This window comes from Vanacampus margaritifer, chromosome 15 (assembly GCF_051991255.1).
Source record: "Vanacampus margaritifer isolate UIUO_Vmar chromosome 15, RoL_Vmar_1.0, whole genome shotgun sequence".
Lineage (NCBI taxonomy): Eukaryota > Metazoa > Chordata > Actinopteri > Syngnathiformes > Syngnathidae > Vanacampus > Vanacampus margaritifer.
In genome coordinates this window covers 7,640,578-7,658,463 of record NC_135446.1, presented here as the reverse complement: position 1 = coordinate 7,658,463, position 17,886 = coordinate 7,640,578, and the positions used below count along the sequence as shown (strand labels likewise).

The following is a 17,886-nucleotide window of genomic DNA, read 5'->3' as shown; positions in this document are numbered from 1 at the left end:
AATATCGGAATTAGTCTTAAAAAAAAAAAATCCTGCATGTTTTTCCAACAGTCCAGTCAATCAAATGCAGTTATTTGGTTTCTCAGTCTGAAAACTAGAAACATTAAAATTACTCGAGAAATTGATTGAATAATCAATAGGATAAAGGATTTTAATAAGATTTGTTTGTGACAGTCCTAATCACATATTTTCAACTAAAATTGTGACAGGACAGTTCAAGTGATACTTTATCGTGCCATCACTTAAGTCCGTTTACTTGGCATGCTGCACAATGTGCAAGGCACAATTTGCAGTCTGCTAACAAAGTGTTGTCATTCGTGCTTACATTAGGGTTGGAGTACGAGACTTCAAGTCCGAGTAAAACTACCGACATACAGTCTAGGAACCAATATTGACAACAATGCTACAAATTGTCGTTTTGAGGGAAAACTGGGGGTTGCCACTGTTTGTATGTGTCACATGGTCGTCAGGGTAATGGAAGGCATACTCAGCCATGTCATTTTTCGTCATTCAGCATTTTAATAAGAATAATTTCTCCATTAAGTGTTCGTCTGGGATGAGACACTAAACTCCTCCTCACCTTGGTCATCTTAACCCATTAAGGCCGGGAGCGCGCGAACGTGTTTCTACTGTTAAAGCTGGGAGCGTTCTAGCTCTACTGCATTTAAATCCGGGAAAGCGGATAAGTCAATGTGTTTTGTTTTGACCAATTCTTGGCCTCTTAGCCGATGAAATGCATCAGAATATACACGTGAGGGTGACGTAGGCCTTGTAGAATGTTCGGAAATTTTATTCGAGCATTTATAGCTTACGCTGATTCGCGGGAGTTATGAAATAAATGGCGCGATTGATGATGGCGCGGGAGAAATTCCAGTGTAACGAGTCAACAGTGGCAAATTGTTCAGAAATATGTTTGTAGACAAATATGATGTTGAAAATTTCAACGACTTTGTAACGGAATCGACGACGAATATACCACTCAATTAATCGAGGTTATTAAGACTAGGGATGTCCCGATCCGATCACGTGATCGGAAATCAGGCCCGATCACGTGGTTGCTGACTCGATCGGAATTGGACATTGTCTCCCGATCAGGACTCAAATAAATATATGAGGTTATTTTTATAACTTTTTATTAAATCTGGAGTTGCGCGGTGGCACAGAGTGAGACTTCCCACACAGCTTAGCGTGCACCATGGCATCACATCGCTACAGTGACACTATTTATTATTTATGTATTTGGAAGTAGATGTTAATAAGTTATCCTCTTTAATGTGGAAAGCGGAGACGGTGCGACTTGGGACTGTGTGCAAAGTGAGCATTTCGTGTGGCGGAAAGGATGTACAGTACAGTAGATGTAGGGATGGGAATCGAAAACCGGTTCTTATAGAGAACCGGCTGATAGTGTTTCAATTCCTTGGCATTGTTTGCCATTTTTGCTAACGATTCCCTTATCAGTTCCGTGTGGGGACGATGACGTCACCACACACGCAACATTTCTGTGCACGACGAGCAACAAACATGGTGCCTCGCTCTAAAGTTTGTTGACATCTTCTAAGAAAAGCTATCCACAGGGTAACTTGCAATATTTGCAAATTGGATATTTCGTCTAATGGAGGAAATACTACCACGATGCAAGAGCATCTGCACACACAGCATGCGATAACTGTCTGTCGTGTTAGTGAGCGCTCCGGAGTCCGGAGGGATCAACACAGCAGCAACGGCTGCCAGCAATGCAAACGTTCAGGTACTGGTGGTAACTATATTAGCGCCAGTTTGCCTTTAAAGCCCGTGTCTCACTAAACGGCGCCGGCTTGCAAGGGTAAACGCCGCGGCTCGCGAGTGTTGTGTTGTTGATTTTCGTCACTGTTCATTCAAGGTTGCAAAACGTGCAGACATACAGAACGAACCATGATTTCCAAACATTCTGATTCTGCTCAACTCAACTTGGACTGTCTGCTCTCGAGGAGGAAGTTTAATGAGAGTGCAAAATTAGTGGCAAGTCATGGTGTGTTCCGTTTTCACCACAGGCAAGTGCAGCGGGTGGCCAGGACCTTCTGTCTTTTTTCTGTCATCAAGCTCTTTGTCTGCTCCTCATTACTTTCATCCACTTTCACTCCATCGTCCTTCCCCTCACCGCTCCCTCCCAGCGCTCTTTGTCACGTGCTGACCTTGTGGGCAGTTGTTCCTCACTCCAACTTTGCGAGGCCTGCATACGCATCCGCCATGCTTCTAATGAGCATGAGACCGAATATCGTCGGGTCCCTGGTTTAACACGGCGTTAATGTATGTCTTTTGGTCTCATTTACATCCATAAGCGTCGCCCCAACTCAGCCCCGTGCGAAGGGTGGACAGGGAGAGATTAGCAGCCCTTGCGGACTCTTTTCAAAATGCCAAGCCTGTCCGGTGCAAGAGGTGGAAATACCAGCGAAATGTCAAATGGAGACCTCAAGTCAACTAAATTGGCTACCTCATGCACAAACACTCCCTCAAAGCCATATATTCACTACCTGCAGTCACCTTTGACGACAACTCATATTCTTAGCATTGATTCGACACAGATCTGGCCTTTATTATTATTACCATTCATGCATATTAATTGCAGCAGATGGACATTGTAGATGCAAAAAACAACAGCAGAAAGCGTTTTCCTACTTGCATCTTTGTCATTCCCATCATTTTATCTATGGTGATTAGCCATGTCTGACTAAGATTTCCCTCACTGCTCGGGCTTCTAAGCAGCAGGGATTCAGAGCCCGTCCAGGGCCCAGCGGAATAAATAATCCTCCTAAGCATATTCACTGTCAGACACGCAGAACCTTGAAGGCGCCAGAGCGTACCTTCGCAACTTTTCTGCTGCTAGACGGTCCAAGACGGAATGGGAAACAAACGGTGGCCTTGGCGCTGCCTAATGTGCAAGCTGATTTGCTGCAGAGACACAGGGAACGAACGGCTTAGGGAAGATGACAATGACAGCCAGTAATGAAAAGAGCGCATTTGTAGGTCTAGCGCGCATTAATTCATTTACTGCCGTTTATTTTTGTCCAAATGTTTACTGCCACCAACTTATACATTGGTCAAGTATGTTTTCAACAAGGAGCAGTGGAAGAGGGTCTTGCCCAACTTTCCTGTGAAATTCAACTTTGTAAACCACTGCAATGACTAACAAATTGCTTGTAGATGGTGATGTTGCTTTTGATTTGAGATAAGCAAAGTCCATCAAGTTTGAACGCATTACAAAGTGCCCCTTAAGGTTTTATACCTGTAAATAAATGATTATTTTGCCAACAAGATTCCTTTCTCTGTCTTCTTTTTGTTACTTTATAGTTTGAGATGTCACAAAAACAAAACGAAAAAATTATAGCTTCAAAGTCACTGTTCTGCTTGACACATTTATGTTTTGTAAGAATACGAAAAGCTAGAAACGTACCTTTTCTGGTAAAAGATGAAAGTCTACTCTTCATTTTGGTAGCTGTGGTGCTTCAATTGTCAAAGAACACAATATTCTGAGACAAAATACATTTAAAAGGGTTGGCAACATTTGAAACTCTGCTTTGAAACCTGGCAGTGATTGAGTTCAGAAAGCTAACGAAAGGGCCAGCATCTTAACCAAGAGTTGGCATGAGTTGTTTAGGTTGCATTTAGCCAGCTTGTGCACAACGCGAATGCTTTTTGTTCATTTTGCTGCCACGAGTTGCGCGGCTGGCTGCGGGAGGTTTAGCGATGCATCAGCAGAGCTACGCCATTAGAAAACCATCTGTAAGTCACGGCGTGCCAGCGGCGCTCACCGTCTCGTCGCAAAGAGGGGAGTGCCAAGCAACTGCAGTTGTGATTGATACACACCATTATCGGCAACATGGCATAGCAAGGAGGGTTTTTTTTCTGTAGTTTGTTTCTGCATTGCTTGGATGGATCAAAACGATGGGTCATCAAAGTTTTTCAGATGTGGCGTTTAGCAGTTATTCTGGATCTGCTAATACTGTAGAGCCGCCATCCAGATGGCCGCATTGTCGCCGCAGCTCTGCACAGGCGGCGCATTTGAGACGCTTTTAACGTCAAAGCATTTGCTAAAGTCGCCGCTTGTGCCAAAGCGCTACAATCATCCCACCCCACTGCATTACAAATAGACATTGTGTGGCGTCAAACTGTGCGGCGAGGAAATAAGAGCCATCTTGCTTTAATGGAGCCTTGAAGGTAATGTATCACAGCATCACAATTCAATTAGGCGTCTTCGTTATTAGATTTGCAACATCTCCTGGGAGTTCTGCAGAAATGTAGCAGGCCTTCCAAAGACTTCAATCTAATGTGAAGTAAAAGCCAGGACGGCTGTCGATTCCAATTGCTGGTGGGTATCAACAAAACATTTCCAACCGGAGGTCCAGTGCATTACATAGGGTCCGATTTATGGTAAGTCGATCAACATGAAAAAGTCACAAATCAATGGATGGTCACTAAGAGGCTTCGTAATAGAATTAGTTTGATTTTTACTGCTATCGACTCACGTGCCGGATCTCGGATGTCTTGAGAGTGTTGGCGTTTTTTTGCTGCTAAGTAAGTTCTATTTTCTACTAATTGATTTAGATTTTTAGACAAATGGTGGAAAGTGGAGTACCTGAGAAGAGGCTGGAAGATGACAGTGATGTTCCTCGCTCCTGGCTTACACACAAACTTCATTTCTCCACCTTCCATCAGGTTGTCATCAGCGCCACCTACAGAGACAAACACTTAACTTTAAGGTAGTGGACATTTGCAAGACACAATTTAGGTTTGCTAAAAGGTGGGGTCTTTAGTTTTGTCCTTTTGTATTTGTTAACAACCAATTCAAAACTGACTTCTCCCATGGCTCAACCCCCACTCTTCTTGTAAACATTGCGCCTGCCTTCAGCGACACCCCCCCCCACACACACACACACACACACACTCTGTGATTGGCTGGAGGGGTAAACATGGACTTTCCGCCCACAAACATCCCTCTCATGGCAAAACACAACAAAATGGCAAAATACAGGCTGGTGTGGTGGTGGATGATGACAAAATAACCACCACACATTAACAGAAGCCCAGAGGTGTTGATTGAGACAGATTACATGTGTATACATCCAGTGTTTAAGAAGTGTTTATTTCTGATTGAAAACTAAAGACCTCACCTTTAAGTAGACAAAGTGAGATTGTCTTTAATTTGGTTGTCAAAGGTAGACAGAATAGCATTGCATTCATATGATAACCTGTTACCGGGTGTCATAGTATTGGACTGTTTTTACAAGTCTAAGAAGGGACGTACTTGTTGGCGGCCATGCCGCTATCAGTCTCTAACGTAACTACAACTAAAATTGAAGTTTGAATTGTTAACCTCAGCCTATCCTAGTCCATTCAAGACCAAATAAATTTCAGGACAATTTCAAGTCTTTATGACTGATTCCTGAATGTGAACCACATGTGCTATGCTAACTATAACACCGTGCTAGCAGCCTGCTGGGTGACACAGTAAAAATAAAGAAGCGAAGTCCCAAATACAAACGCATGCCCATGCTTCAACTCAGCTAACAGGGACTAATCAGGAAATGATGGAAACAAGCTCCGACATTGGTGGCACAGAACGACATTGGGGCAATGGGGCGGGATATCGGGCTTGGGGATTCATACATAAAAGGGGATGAGGCGAATATCGCAGGGGAAAGAAAGATCACTGAAGCCCATTACCTCCGCTCATGCTGAAGTAATCGATATAATTGACGGGAGACGGAATTGTGTCTTTCCGTCGATACGGCAAACTGCGCAGCGGAAATAATGATGGCGTGTTCAGGTATGCGCGTCTTGGAGGAACACAATCCCCGCATGAAGGTGCATATGCTGTTCGCAAGCAAATTGTGATTTATAATATGTGAGGTCCTGTGAGACTTTAAACGAGCAAATGAGAAACTTGAAGAGGTGTAAGATAGGTGATGGGCAAAGTGAGTTTTTGGAACAAAGCCTGAGCCTTGTGTGTTCTTCCTTTTCCATTTCCATTTCCAATATGGCCTTGCCGAGCTCGTGTGATAGAACACAAAGACACCACCGCGCTGCGCCGAAGCGCGTTCCGTATTACCTCAGCGGCGTGCATTCAAATGCATATCAAGCTATTGTTCCCCAGGCTGCGCTCAATAATGCATTTCTTATCGAACAAGTTTGATTTGAAACGTACGGGAGACAACTCTGTGTGAATTTTCATGAAGAGTAACGAGGTCGCCTTTATTCCTTCGCCAACTTTCAAATGGAGAATTCCTGACTTTGATCTGCTGTCATCAAACGGCGCAGCCTGCGTTGCGTGACTTCTTCCTTTGCTGCCAATTCAATTAGGACTCAATTAGCGGAATGCAAACAAAACTGCCACCTGAGCGCTCATCTTCCATCCTTTGCCCAACTTGCGAGACTTCTGGGAAGTTTTCTTTACCTGTCCAAGCGTAAAGCGTTCGTGCGTGCACAAACAAGCAACTCCCCTGCGTGTGGACCCCGATGACAATGACCAATTTAATTTCACGCTCTAAACATCTACACCCATGTCAGACGAGGGAGGCAAAGAGGAAGCCTCACTGATCCATGAGGGTCTGGGAGCAGCTGCCAACAGGGCATAACACCGATGAATATTAAATAGCAGGAGACATTAATATGCATGGAGCTCCTTCAGACTCGTCTGGACGTGACAGGGTCAGGATGGCACCGACTGCTACCAGCCGTCGCCACATAATTGGGGAAAAAATGTTGTTGTTGGTCTGGACTTTGGTGAGCATCCGGGATTAGCGGTGTGTGGAAGAAGGGACGGCTTAGAGCGGGAAACAGGAGGAATCCTAATGAATCTTAATGCAGCTGAATATTGAGGAGTACTCTTTTCAGTACGTCCTCACCTACACCACACGCAAGCCTCCAGCCAGCCAGCCAGCTACCCACCCCCGTTGGTGCCTTGGCATCCACTCCCCCGGCCCACATGTAATCAAGTCAGTCAGTGACTTAGTGAAATTGCATTAGCCACACTTTCCTGGGTTTGATGAGAAAAAGTCGGTATGATCCTGCGATGAATTGTGGCCCCTGACCAGATTTAGGCGGCCAGAGAAAATGTATGTGTAATACCAAACGGCACGTCTACGTCTCCTGAGACGTAGCCGTTTTTGAGTATGCACATACAAGCGTGTGTTAAAGACGGCGAGGAGGAAAGAGAGTCAAGATAGGGAATAATCCCTCATTTACAAGTGTGTCACTCTGCTCTGCATCATTATTTTATACTTTGTTTGCAGAGTATGTCTCTCAGCAGTCATATTAATGCCATTGCTGCATTCATCTACATCTGTCACAGGGCGAGTTAAAACATCATCATTCTTAACAGTTATCAAAATATTGGAATTCTTCCAAAAGAAGATGAAGTGAATGATGTTTGTTAAATGCCAAAGAATGAAAAGGCAGGTTTTTAAAAATTGACCAGGTGTTCATCCCAAAATTTGGCACCAGTGACAGAAAAAGCCCTCTGAGCTTCCGTTTTGACTTTGCTACCTCGAAGGAACAGCTGGTCAGTGAACCCGATGCACCAGGCAGGTGCAGGGCAAGACCGCTTGACGTGTGAAAACAAAAAGCAGAATCTTAATTAATAAGAACTCCAAAGTTCACAGACAGGAATCATGTGCTCCCTCTTTCGTGCTCCAGTCAATTTCCCCAAAAGATTTACGCTTGGTATGAATTATTAATTAATGTTTTATTGTGTTTACTGAAGAATCTTTTGATTTCCTGCTAGCAGTTGCCAGTTTTAAGATTTCATTTCAAATGTCATTGAATCGTATACTAAACAGATAAGCTCTTTCATGTTTTGCATTTTGTTCCCCGACGTTACTAAATGTGATTTTTGTCTTTTCGAGTTCCATTTGTCATCAGTGTTTAGGTACCGGTACTTTCTGAGGGAATTGCACTATGTCATAAAATCTGCAAATCTCAATAATACATGAATCTTTTGGTCAAGTGTGGGGGCATTCTATTACACCCAGACAGCCTTCATGTCTGATTGGATCTTAATGAGAGCTTTCCATTATTAAAATTAATTTGAAGGCCGTGCTCCGCCAGCCGGGGGAACCCAACTCTCTGATGAGAATTAATTGCATAAATAAATAATAGCATAAATATATCCAGGCGTGAAATGAATGGGATTAATTATTGAGCGTGTGTTTTCGCATGGATTTTACTGAGTGAGCGGCTGTCAGTGATGCTGTGACAACAATGTACAGGCTTGTATGGCTCACAATGAATATTAGGGGCGTCTTAAATGTGCTACAGTTGAGCTCGAAAAACTTGAACTTTACATTTTACTTAAGTACTCTGAACTGCTTTAATGGTTCTTTTAATGTCAATAGTGCGCCAAAAAGTAAGCCTCAATATAAGTGTGTGTTTGAATGATGCCTGGCATCGCACTTTTAATTAACACTACAAAATGGAAAGAAACAACAACGAAACTTTAGCGTTCTCATTTGAGGAACCCGTCACATGCTGCCACAAGCAAATTTTGACGGTTAATCAGCTCTGCCAACACCTACCGCGGCTTAAACGTGGATGGCAACGTTTCCAACTTTCTTTCCTCCCTCCGATCGGCGGCTCCGAGATGAAAAGTAAACACAGGGGTGACACTCAAAGCTGCCAATGACGACGGGATCTCCCGCGCTAATTGAAATTAGCTTGGGCTTGGAGGGAGAATACACCGGCTCATTCTCTATGATTACTTTTTGTCGCTGTGCAAACTAAGTCGACCTTGTTGTAATCTCCATCTGCTGTCAAACAAGTAACTTGGAAAAGACTTTGGTCCCACTTTGCCTTCTGGTGACTTACACACAATATGTTGTCAAACTCAACTTTTTTGTGTGTCACGAAAGACAAGTAACGGGTGCTAGTGCTAACTTCACACATGGGGTGTCCTGGGTGGTCCACTAGTATAACACACAGGTAGAATCAATGATTAGGGCTTGTCGTAATAAAGACAGAATTGCTATCATATCATATCATATATCATATCAGACCTATATACATACATACATACATGTATATATATATATATATATATATATATATATATATATATATATATATACAGTATATATATATACACATATATAAATATACACATATATAAATATATATATATATATATATATATATATATATATATATATATATATATATATATATATATACATACATACATACATATACATATACATTTATATATATACATACCTAGATAGATTTTAAGTACATCATTTTTGAAACTAAATCTTATTTCATTTAATTATCTAATTTGTATTTGTCCAACTTTGATCAAATGTATTTTATTATTATTATTATTTTATCTTAATTATCAATGTCATATACTATTGTTTATATATATTTTTAAAATATATATTTTTTTCCCTATTATTTCACACATTAATTGGATACATAGTGTTTCTGTTGCCTCATGGTGCAGTGCGCAATGTACATTTTTAAAACCTACTGCAGACTAAATAGACTAAGTTAAGACAACATTTGGGTGACATCTATGTAGAGTAAATTATGCAAAAACATCCACATTTAAGCAGGTCTACAAATGTATGACATCATGTGAGGTGGGCTGCAAAGCGAGCCGGGAGGTTTTCCCGTGTCATTGTCATGTTGAGAAATACACACGATGTGTGGTTGGATTACAGCATGTCTTGCGTATGACATAACAGGTATGCGTACATGCACTCTGGCTGCCTACGTAAACCCTCATCCGTCATCTCTGTGACACAAGCACGACAATGCTGGGAAAGGACTGGCTAGATTTATTTCTATTAAGTCTCAACATTAGATACGTGCAAAAGAGCAAGGCAAAGGCGAGCGCCCTCGGCATGAAAATCCCATAACAATAATAATAAATTGACTTTTTCGGCCGGCAAAGTTCAAATCTCATCTGAGGTTTGCTTTATGAATATGTTAAAACATAATGGCGAGGTCAGGGGAAGTCGAGTATATTGATCGGCGTGAGGGGAGCAGAGGAAAAGGACTCAAGGGGCTGAATAACTGAAATGAAAGGCAAATATGAATGTTATAAAACCTGCGCGATGTATTTGGACTGCAGCTTGCAAATATTTTTTGGAATCAAGTAATCTATGTATTAGCCTATTGCTTTATTGGGGGAAAAAAGATTTTGCATTATTAAACACAAAAATCGTGCATGTGAGGCGCATGTAGAAAGGGAATTGATAGTGTTTAAAAATGGTTTGATTATAATAAGTTATCATTAAATTCATGGTGTTTAGTATTATGCAACTCAGTAGTGAAATAAAACTAAATTTAAATGGTAAAGAAATTGAGCAAGTCACTGAAGCAAAGTTTTTGGGTGCGATTAATGATAATAAACTGTGTTGGAAATCACAGATAGAATATACGAAACGGAAATTGGCAAAAATCAGTGGCTGTTTATTATAAAGTCAAGGATTTTCTATATAAGAAAGGCCTCCACATATTGTATTTTTCACTTTTTTTAACCTCACATGTCATATTGTGCTGAAATTTGGGGCAATGTGTATAAAACAAATATAGACCCAATTGTTAAATTATAGAAAAAAGCAATTAGAATAATAAATAAGGTTGGTTACAGGGAAATAACTAATCAGTTGTTTATAGGATCGGTTATCTTGAGATTTATGGATATTGTGTGCTTAAAAACACTAGAAACACTTTTTCGTGTAGTAAATAACAGCATACCTCTTTGTATTCAAAACATTTTTAAACTAAGAAAAGGAATCTACAATTTAAGGGGTTTAATTATGTTTGAAATACGTAAAGTGAAGACTAATGTAAAATACTGATGTGTCTCAGTTTTGCGTGTGAAATTGTGGAATAGTCTTGATGATGATCTGGAACTATGTACTTCCTTATCGGGGTTTAAGAAATAAATAAAATATAAAATCATTAATGCCTATATTGCCACAGACAAAATGTAAAATATTAAGGGATTATTTGCTTTGTTTTGTTGTATTTTCATGTGACTTTGTGTGTACTGTGTGAATGTACAGGACCGTGTTTTTAATTATGTTTGAGTCTTATTGTTTGAGAATGTGTCATTAAGTTATATAGGGGTAGGAGTTAAAAAGTGTTTACTTCTTTCTACTCCTTTTTTTCGAACATGTGTATAGGTTATGTTTTTCTTTTATATGATTTTTAGTATATTTGAGTAGATTTTTCTCTTTCTCTTGTTTTTATATATATATATATATATATATATATATATATATATATATATATATATATGTGTGTGTGTGTGTGTGTTTGAAAAATAAAATTCAATCATTCATGTGTTATTTTTGTCCACTTGGGGTCACGATCTGCAGGATTTATGGTAGCATTTGTTACTTTTGCGCGTGTATGGTTTTAAAAGGCAGGGCCAGGCCTTGTGAGTGATGTGGGTGTCAGTGAATGAGAGGCTAAAGTTGGCTGTCTGATAACTGGCAAACATGTTAGTTGGTCTGCATGTTGAGTTTTGGCCATTGGCAGCTTGTGTAGAGAGGTGTTTATTATGTGTTTGTTTTATTAGCGATTATTCGGTAAAATGATTAAAAGTGAGTGGCTGCGTATATTCTTGACCATGTGATGGTATTAAAATGCCTTCTAATTTGCAATGGTAGGCTATGCTAAATTAGCTAACATCAGCACATTACCTTGTGTTGTGCTCTGGTACACGTAGTACTTTATCTTCTATTGGTGAAGCATGAAATTATCTAAAATTTGGATATTTTCTGACTTTTAAGGACTCTTTCCTCCTGGCTGTCCGCCATCACACCAATTTATTTCTAAATGGAGTGCATACAACTGCAGTAACATTTGTCTGTATGGAAAAATTATGGTGCGAAGCTGAAACGGAATTCTTCAAGTTATTCAATTAATCGTTGCAGTCCAATATTATACCTAATGTTGTGGCATGAAAGTAGTCATCTTCACCATCAGAATACAAAGCGTCAAAGTGTCTCAGTGTATGTGTAGTATATCACGCATCACCACATCTCTTGCCAGCCAGACCTTTTTTCCATTTGCACCTCCTGTCCCACCCTCGCCATGACATGGAACACCACTTCGGCCTCCCGCCCCCATCCCCCACCCCCGGTTCTGCCGCTTCTCGAGGGATTTCTGCGTTTTTATACATAAACAACACACAACTTTTCTTATTTTCTCATCTCCGAGGGCTGGGGGCGGGTAAAACGGCTTGTAATTTGATTGCTTGTGCAAATGTTTTTAAATATCAAAAGGAGAAATGCGTCAAATGCATTCAGAGTGGGAGATGTGAACATCTCGGAGGCGGGAGGTCACAAGCGTGTGTGTTTATTTGTATGCATATGGCGGGCACGGTTGTGTTTATGGCGCTGCTGTGGGATGATTGTCACTTCAAACATTCCCCGGGGCAAGACAATATTACACGCAACACAATGACCGGCCGTGTCACAATGCAGAAATAGCATTTTTAAAATATATTACTGGCTTAGCGGGGTGAATGGGTGGGAGGATAAAATATATATTCTCGCTTCACCAACACTGTGTCATCAGCTGACTGAACAGACAACAGCATGGTAACATATCTACAGCTGGAAAATTGTAACTTTCATCATTTATTCATCGAAAGTGTGATTGAAAGTGGATGAGGTGGTGTGGTGTGAAGTAAACACCCACACAGTGACATCCAGACTCACACACACAATGCAGTACATATGGCTACATATGGAGCTGTAATAAAGACTTGTGGGTTAATTGAAGCGTATGAGGCGTGGCGGAGTGTGCAAGAGGCAATTATGTCTTCCCGTGCATGTGTTGGCATGCATTACATTGATATACGGTCGGCGCTCAACAGATAAATTACATATATTACACATTCATTTTCAAGGCAATAGTAATATTAAAACAAACACGGCTCTTCTGCTGGTTCCCTTTTACTGCACAGTCACACATGTTGATTAAAAACTTGACGTTTCATCCTCCTGAGGGACCGCCCTTCCTTGAGTGAGAAAGCGAAACCCATAATTGGTCCTGATGAGATGTTTGGGGAGGCTGACCATGCACTTAGCCAATCAGAGAATGTCCTTTGCGTTTGGCAAAAAAAAAAAAAAAGTTCAGTGCAATGGGCATTGTGCTGCTCTGGTTAGATACCAAAACATGGTGCCAGCGACACTTCGGGCGCAAATTGTGATCAACCTCAAACTTTGCGTCTTTGATTTATCCGACTTAGTTGACTTTTTTCCCCAGCCCTAAATCAACCCTTTTGCCTTTGGAGACCAATGTAGCATAATGGCAAGTTGCTAACCAATCTGTCCTGCCTTTAAAAATGAATACTTGAGACCAAGTATCCATACAACGTTTACTATTGTCGTTGCAGTTCAAAGTGGTGGTAAATAGCACTGCAGTAATATTTTTAATTTTTAACAAACAAAGCCAAATGTGACTAAAAGCTCTGAATAATAATTTAAAAAATCATTGGGCTTGCAAAGGCTGATTTAAAAAGAATCTCTTTCTCTTGTTTTAGATGTAATTACGGTCGGTGTACAGAATGTTGTGGCCAAGGACTGTAATTTTCAATGAAATAGCCAAACTTCCCTGCAATCAAGCCCACACTTCCAAATGTTGACTATTGACTTCAAATAAGCGTCGAGATAAGCTTGACTAGCTTCAAGCGTCAAGTAAATCCCGCAGCCACAAGAGCTCATCAACTCCATCTCTCATTGCAGGCGCCTTTTCCTCCCAATTTCATTTGATGCAGGATGAAGTCTTCAATGCGTGTTTTTTTCTAATTTCTCCACCTCAGAAATCTCTTAATGGCTTCTTTTCCAGACCCTGATGAAAACAATGACTTTTAACCTTCCCTCCTACATCAAGCCCCCACCTCCACTCCCCCCACCCATGGCAGTGGACTTATTTCACTTTCTAAATGATTTCTTACTGCTTCAATCCCATTGCGGCCGTTCAAAAGGCTGGGGGCCCGGGCTCTTTGCGGACGCTGCGGCGCATTGTGACAGGTGAAATGAAAGCCCAGAGAAATCTCATCTTCTTATGAACGCTCTGAGGCATTCAGCCACTCAAAAAAAAAAGAGAGACAAATTCTGCCTGTTCTTTTCTGAGGTACAGACAGATGGAAGATGGTAAAAAAAAAAGTAAGCTGTTATTTCAAGCCTATTTGTGGGGGAGGGGTGGGGGGGTCCTTTCTCCACAGTGCTGCTCCTTTCTGCATTCACTCAGTACAGTAGCAAGTAACTAACAAAAAGCAACTGGATTAATGAATGTTATTTAGTACACTAACATCTTCTTTGTGTTGTGCTTAAGGAATGCTTGTTTGTGACTCATAGTATTTAATATTCCTGGATTTGGATCATGGAAACTTGCTTGTCAACCTGAGTTTTTCATCATCTTTTCTTAAATAATGACAAGATTTGTGAATTATTATCTTTCTGTATTATGTTTTAAGCATCTGATTTTCATCAGAGCACATTCCTATTGAATTTAGGCAAAAATACACACTAAATGGACTACATTTCCCCAAATCCCTCTCATCTAGATGAGAAAACATTTTATTCAACATCTATGAATGCAGGGGGGAAGCTAAAATTACAAAACAGGTTTAATCGGATCAACTTTCAAAGCCGTTTACATCCAAGCAAGTGAGAGCAGACACTCGTATCAATGTCAAATCAGGTTGTCATGTGCTTCATGCTGCATTAGTTACAATTGCAGCTATTACAAACGAGTATTCTACCAATCAAATAATTTAGTAATTGTCCAAAAATTTGTTTTGAATTATTAAACACGACATGTATGTGAGGCGCAGGTACTATTTTTGTCCAGCTGGGGTCGCCAACCTCACATTCTGCTGTACTATCTGTGACTTTGAGTGTGAATGGTTTTAAAAAGCGGGGCGTGGTCTGGTGAGTGACATGGGTGTCGCATTATTCAATTAATAGTTGCAGCCCTAATTTTAGCATTTTACCAGAAACACATTTAAATCGGGATGAAACTTGATTATACATTGTTTACTAACTAATTGATTACTATTCAGAAAGTGTCCCATTAATTTGGGGGCATTTTTGGTGTTCAAATAAAAAGAGCTTTCCTGTCTGTTACTTTGCTTTTTTGATGTGTTTCATTGTCCATGGGGGCTTGGGTGTGAAGGTGGGAGTGACTGCAGGCAAACAGCGCCGCAGAGTGAAACTACAAGGTCACGGGCAAAGAGACGGCTAGTCCGGAAGAGAAGATGTAGGAGCAATAGAGCAGCTTTGATTCTCCAGGGTCTGACTGTGCAGCTCGCTCACTCACTCCTGAGTGTGTGTGTGTGTGTGTGTGTGTGTGTGTGTGTGTGTGTGTGTGTGTGTGTGTGTGTTTGTGTGTGTTTGTGTGTGCGTGTGTTGTGAGAGGAGGGTTTTGAAGGTCTGTCCCTGTGGGTGTATTCTGCAAAGTCACCCTGCTATCCCTTTCTTTTTCAGTGTTACATCTCGACCCGTTTTGTCCAGGTGCTATCTGCACTCTCCCGTCAATCTGGCCCATTCCGAAGAGTGTTATTATTACTTTATTAGGAGTCTGATTTTGACTGATAAACAGGCTTAAGTCATACAGTGAAAATTCAAGTAACTTTTTTGTTTTTTTACAAACAATTTGGGCTACGCACAAAACTTTAAAAATGACCTCTACAGTATTTATGTACGATTTTCAATATATGAGCAGTCTTGGCAGGGACGAGCGGACAGATCTATGTTTGCTTCTTCCAAAAATGACAAGTTTCCCTGGATCGGTATGCCAAATCAAATAATCAATTAAACAAGAAAAAATAAATACTTGAATTTCCCTATGTGATTATGGAAGAAAACTCTTTTTCAGCGGTGTAGTCGTCTCCTTTTTCCGCTGCTTAAAGTTAATGAGCAACAAATAATTAAAATGAAAGTTTCCACTTATTTTTATATTGCATTATATTTACCACTCTCTAGAAAAAAATGGTAGCACTAGTTTAGTTTTGGGGCTGAACCCATTCATTTGAACGAGAAATATTACTTCGATTGATGAACAATTCAGGTTATAAACGGGCTCACATGACCAACGAAGTTTGTAACTTGAGGTGTCACTGTAAATCCCACATCTCGTTCGATCTGTTACAAGGTTATTATAGTTACGGAAAACAATTTAACACAAATATTTTTAGAAATGGAATAAAAACAATTGTTTAAAAAAAATCAATAACTAACAAACTACATTCTACGTTTTCAAAATTAAAACAAAATTTTCAAATTTTAATTTTTTGTTGGGATATTATTAATTATGTTTTATGACTTCTCACACTCAACAAATATGATTTAAAAACATACTTAAAAAAATCATAAAAAATTAATTAAAATTAATTATTTGGGGAAAAATAATGAATACTATAACAATCTTGCTCTAAGAGCTAACTAAGTAAGACTAAATCAAATTGAAAAACAAAAACAAAAAAACAACTAGAATGAAAACTCCTAAACTTTAATAGCACTGGTCTGTTCATTGAACCAGCTTGTGTTCATCTGCTGGATCTACATTTTCTCGACAGCCTCACGCGCCCCATTTTGTATTCCGTCAATTTCACACTTCGTCCTGTCAACTCCAATCCCTCGGCCCCCACCCCGACTTCCCCGCTCCAGATGTTCATCAATACTCTCGCTCCTATTCAGCCTCCTCACCTTGCAACTCTCCGCTCTTGCTGTAGAGTTCTCGTCTCTGCTCTCTCAAGTAGGCACTCATGCTAATGGCATGGGATGACGATTCAAATCTAAAAGAAGTATGCAAAGAATGACATGAAAGCTACATGAAATTGAGGTCTTGTCTACACGTAGCATGGTTTTTTTTTGCAAACAGGAGATATTTTATGCGTTTTGCCCTGCTTTCCATTAAAAACAAAAATTTTAAAAACTCCAGCCAAAGTGAAGATTTGTGATCCGCGTTCACGTATAACAGTCGTAAACGGAGTTTTGCGTCATCGCTTTACACACATCACTCACACACACACACACACTACGTCAAGCAACTCTAGCCATTGTTTATATCGGGTGCATTGCACACCTGCTCGTCTGACGCAAAATCACACGGTTCCACGTTGGACGAGATCGAAGTACTGGGGGAGTGAGCAGAGTTGTCCAAGTCATTTGTTTCTATCTATTCTATTTTATGTCGGTCCCGTTGCTCCACGACATTCCGCTTCGGAGATAAAAGGCCGACATGGTCCCACAATTTAACCAGAAGAGCAACCACCGCCGACCGGCTAAATTCTTGGAAAACTTGGAAGTCTGCTGGAGGTCCTCCTGGATGGTTCCAGGAGGCCGAGAGGGCAGCTTCCTCGTACCCTGGCGGCGTACCAGGGATCCTGGGGAAGCAACTGGCCGCTCTTGGTGGTTGTAAGTGCTCCTGGAAGTCATCCATGGAAGCGGGAAAGTGCTAAATTTTTACCCGGTGAACACTCCAGCGACCCTGAGATGCGGGTGGTGGTGCTCTCGGCCCCGCTTTGCAGGGCCTCGACGCGCTTGGGGCTCGCTCCGCGGGCCGGAGAATGCTCCAGACGACACGGAGTCCGTGACAGCGGGAGAAATGCTTATGAGCATGCCGGGCACAGAGCACCTCCTCGTGCTGGCTGCAACAAAGCCTGGGTTCTGCTTATCCACTGCCAGGTGATTTTAGCTTCTTAAAACCTTTGTTTCTGTGGCGTTGGCTCCAAGACACCAAACCTTTTTTCTTTTTACGTTTAGTGGAAGGAGAACGTGTCAGGACAGTAAACCCCAAGATCTCCCCCCAGGTCCTAAAAGCTTCCACAATGTGTTTTGTTAAGTTGCATGAATAAAGTTGTTAAAAGACAAGTTAAGCTTTTTT

At 41.0% G+C, this 17,886-nt stretch overlaps 1 protein-coding gene across 2 annotated transcripts in view; it reads right to left on the bottom strand.

Annotated features, from left to right (window-relative positions):
• The window catches only part of exoc4 (exocyst complex component 4), an 86,551-nt gene that overhangs the window by 53,140 nt on the left and 15,525 nt on the right, over positions 1–17,886 (bottom strand). For both annotated transcript variants that reach the window (XM_077545183.1, XM_077545184.1), the window contains exons 10-11: positions 16,707–16,795; positions 4,613–4,709 (exon numbers count right to left, since the gene is read on the bottom strand). In XM_077545183.1, the coding sequence (XP_077401309.1) occupies positions 4,613–4,709; positions 16,707–16,795 (186 nt within the window). The remainder of the gene's footprint in view (positions 1–4,612; positions 4,710–16,706; positions 16,796–17,886) is intronic.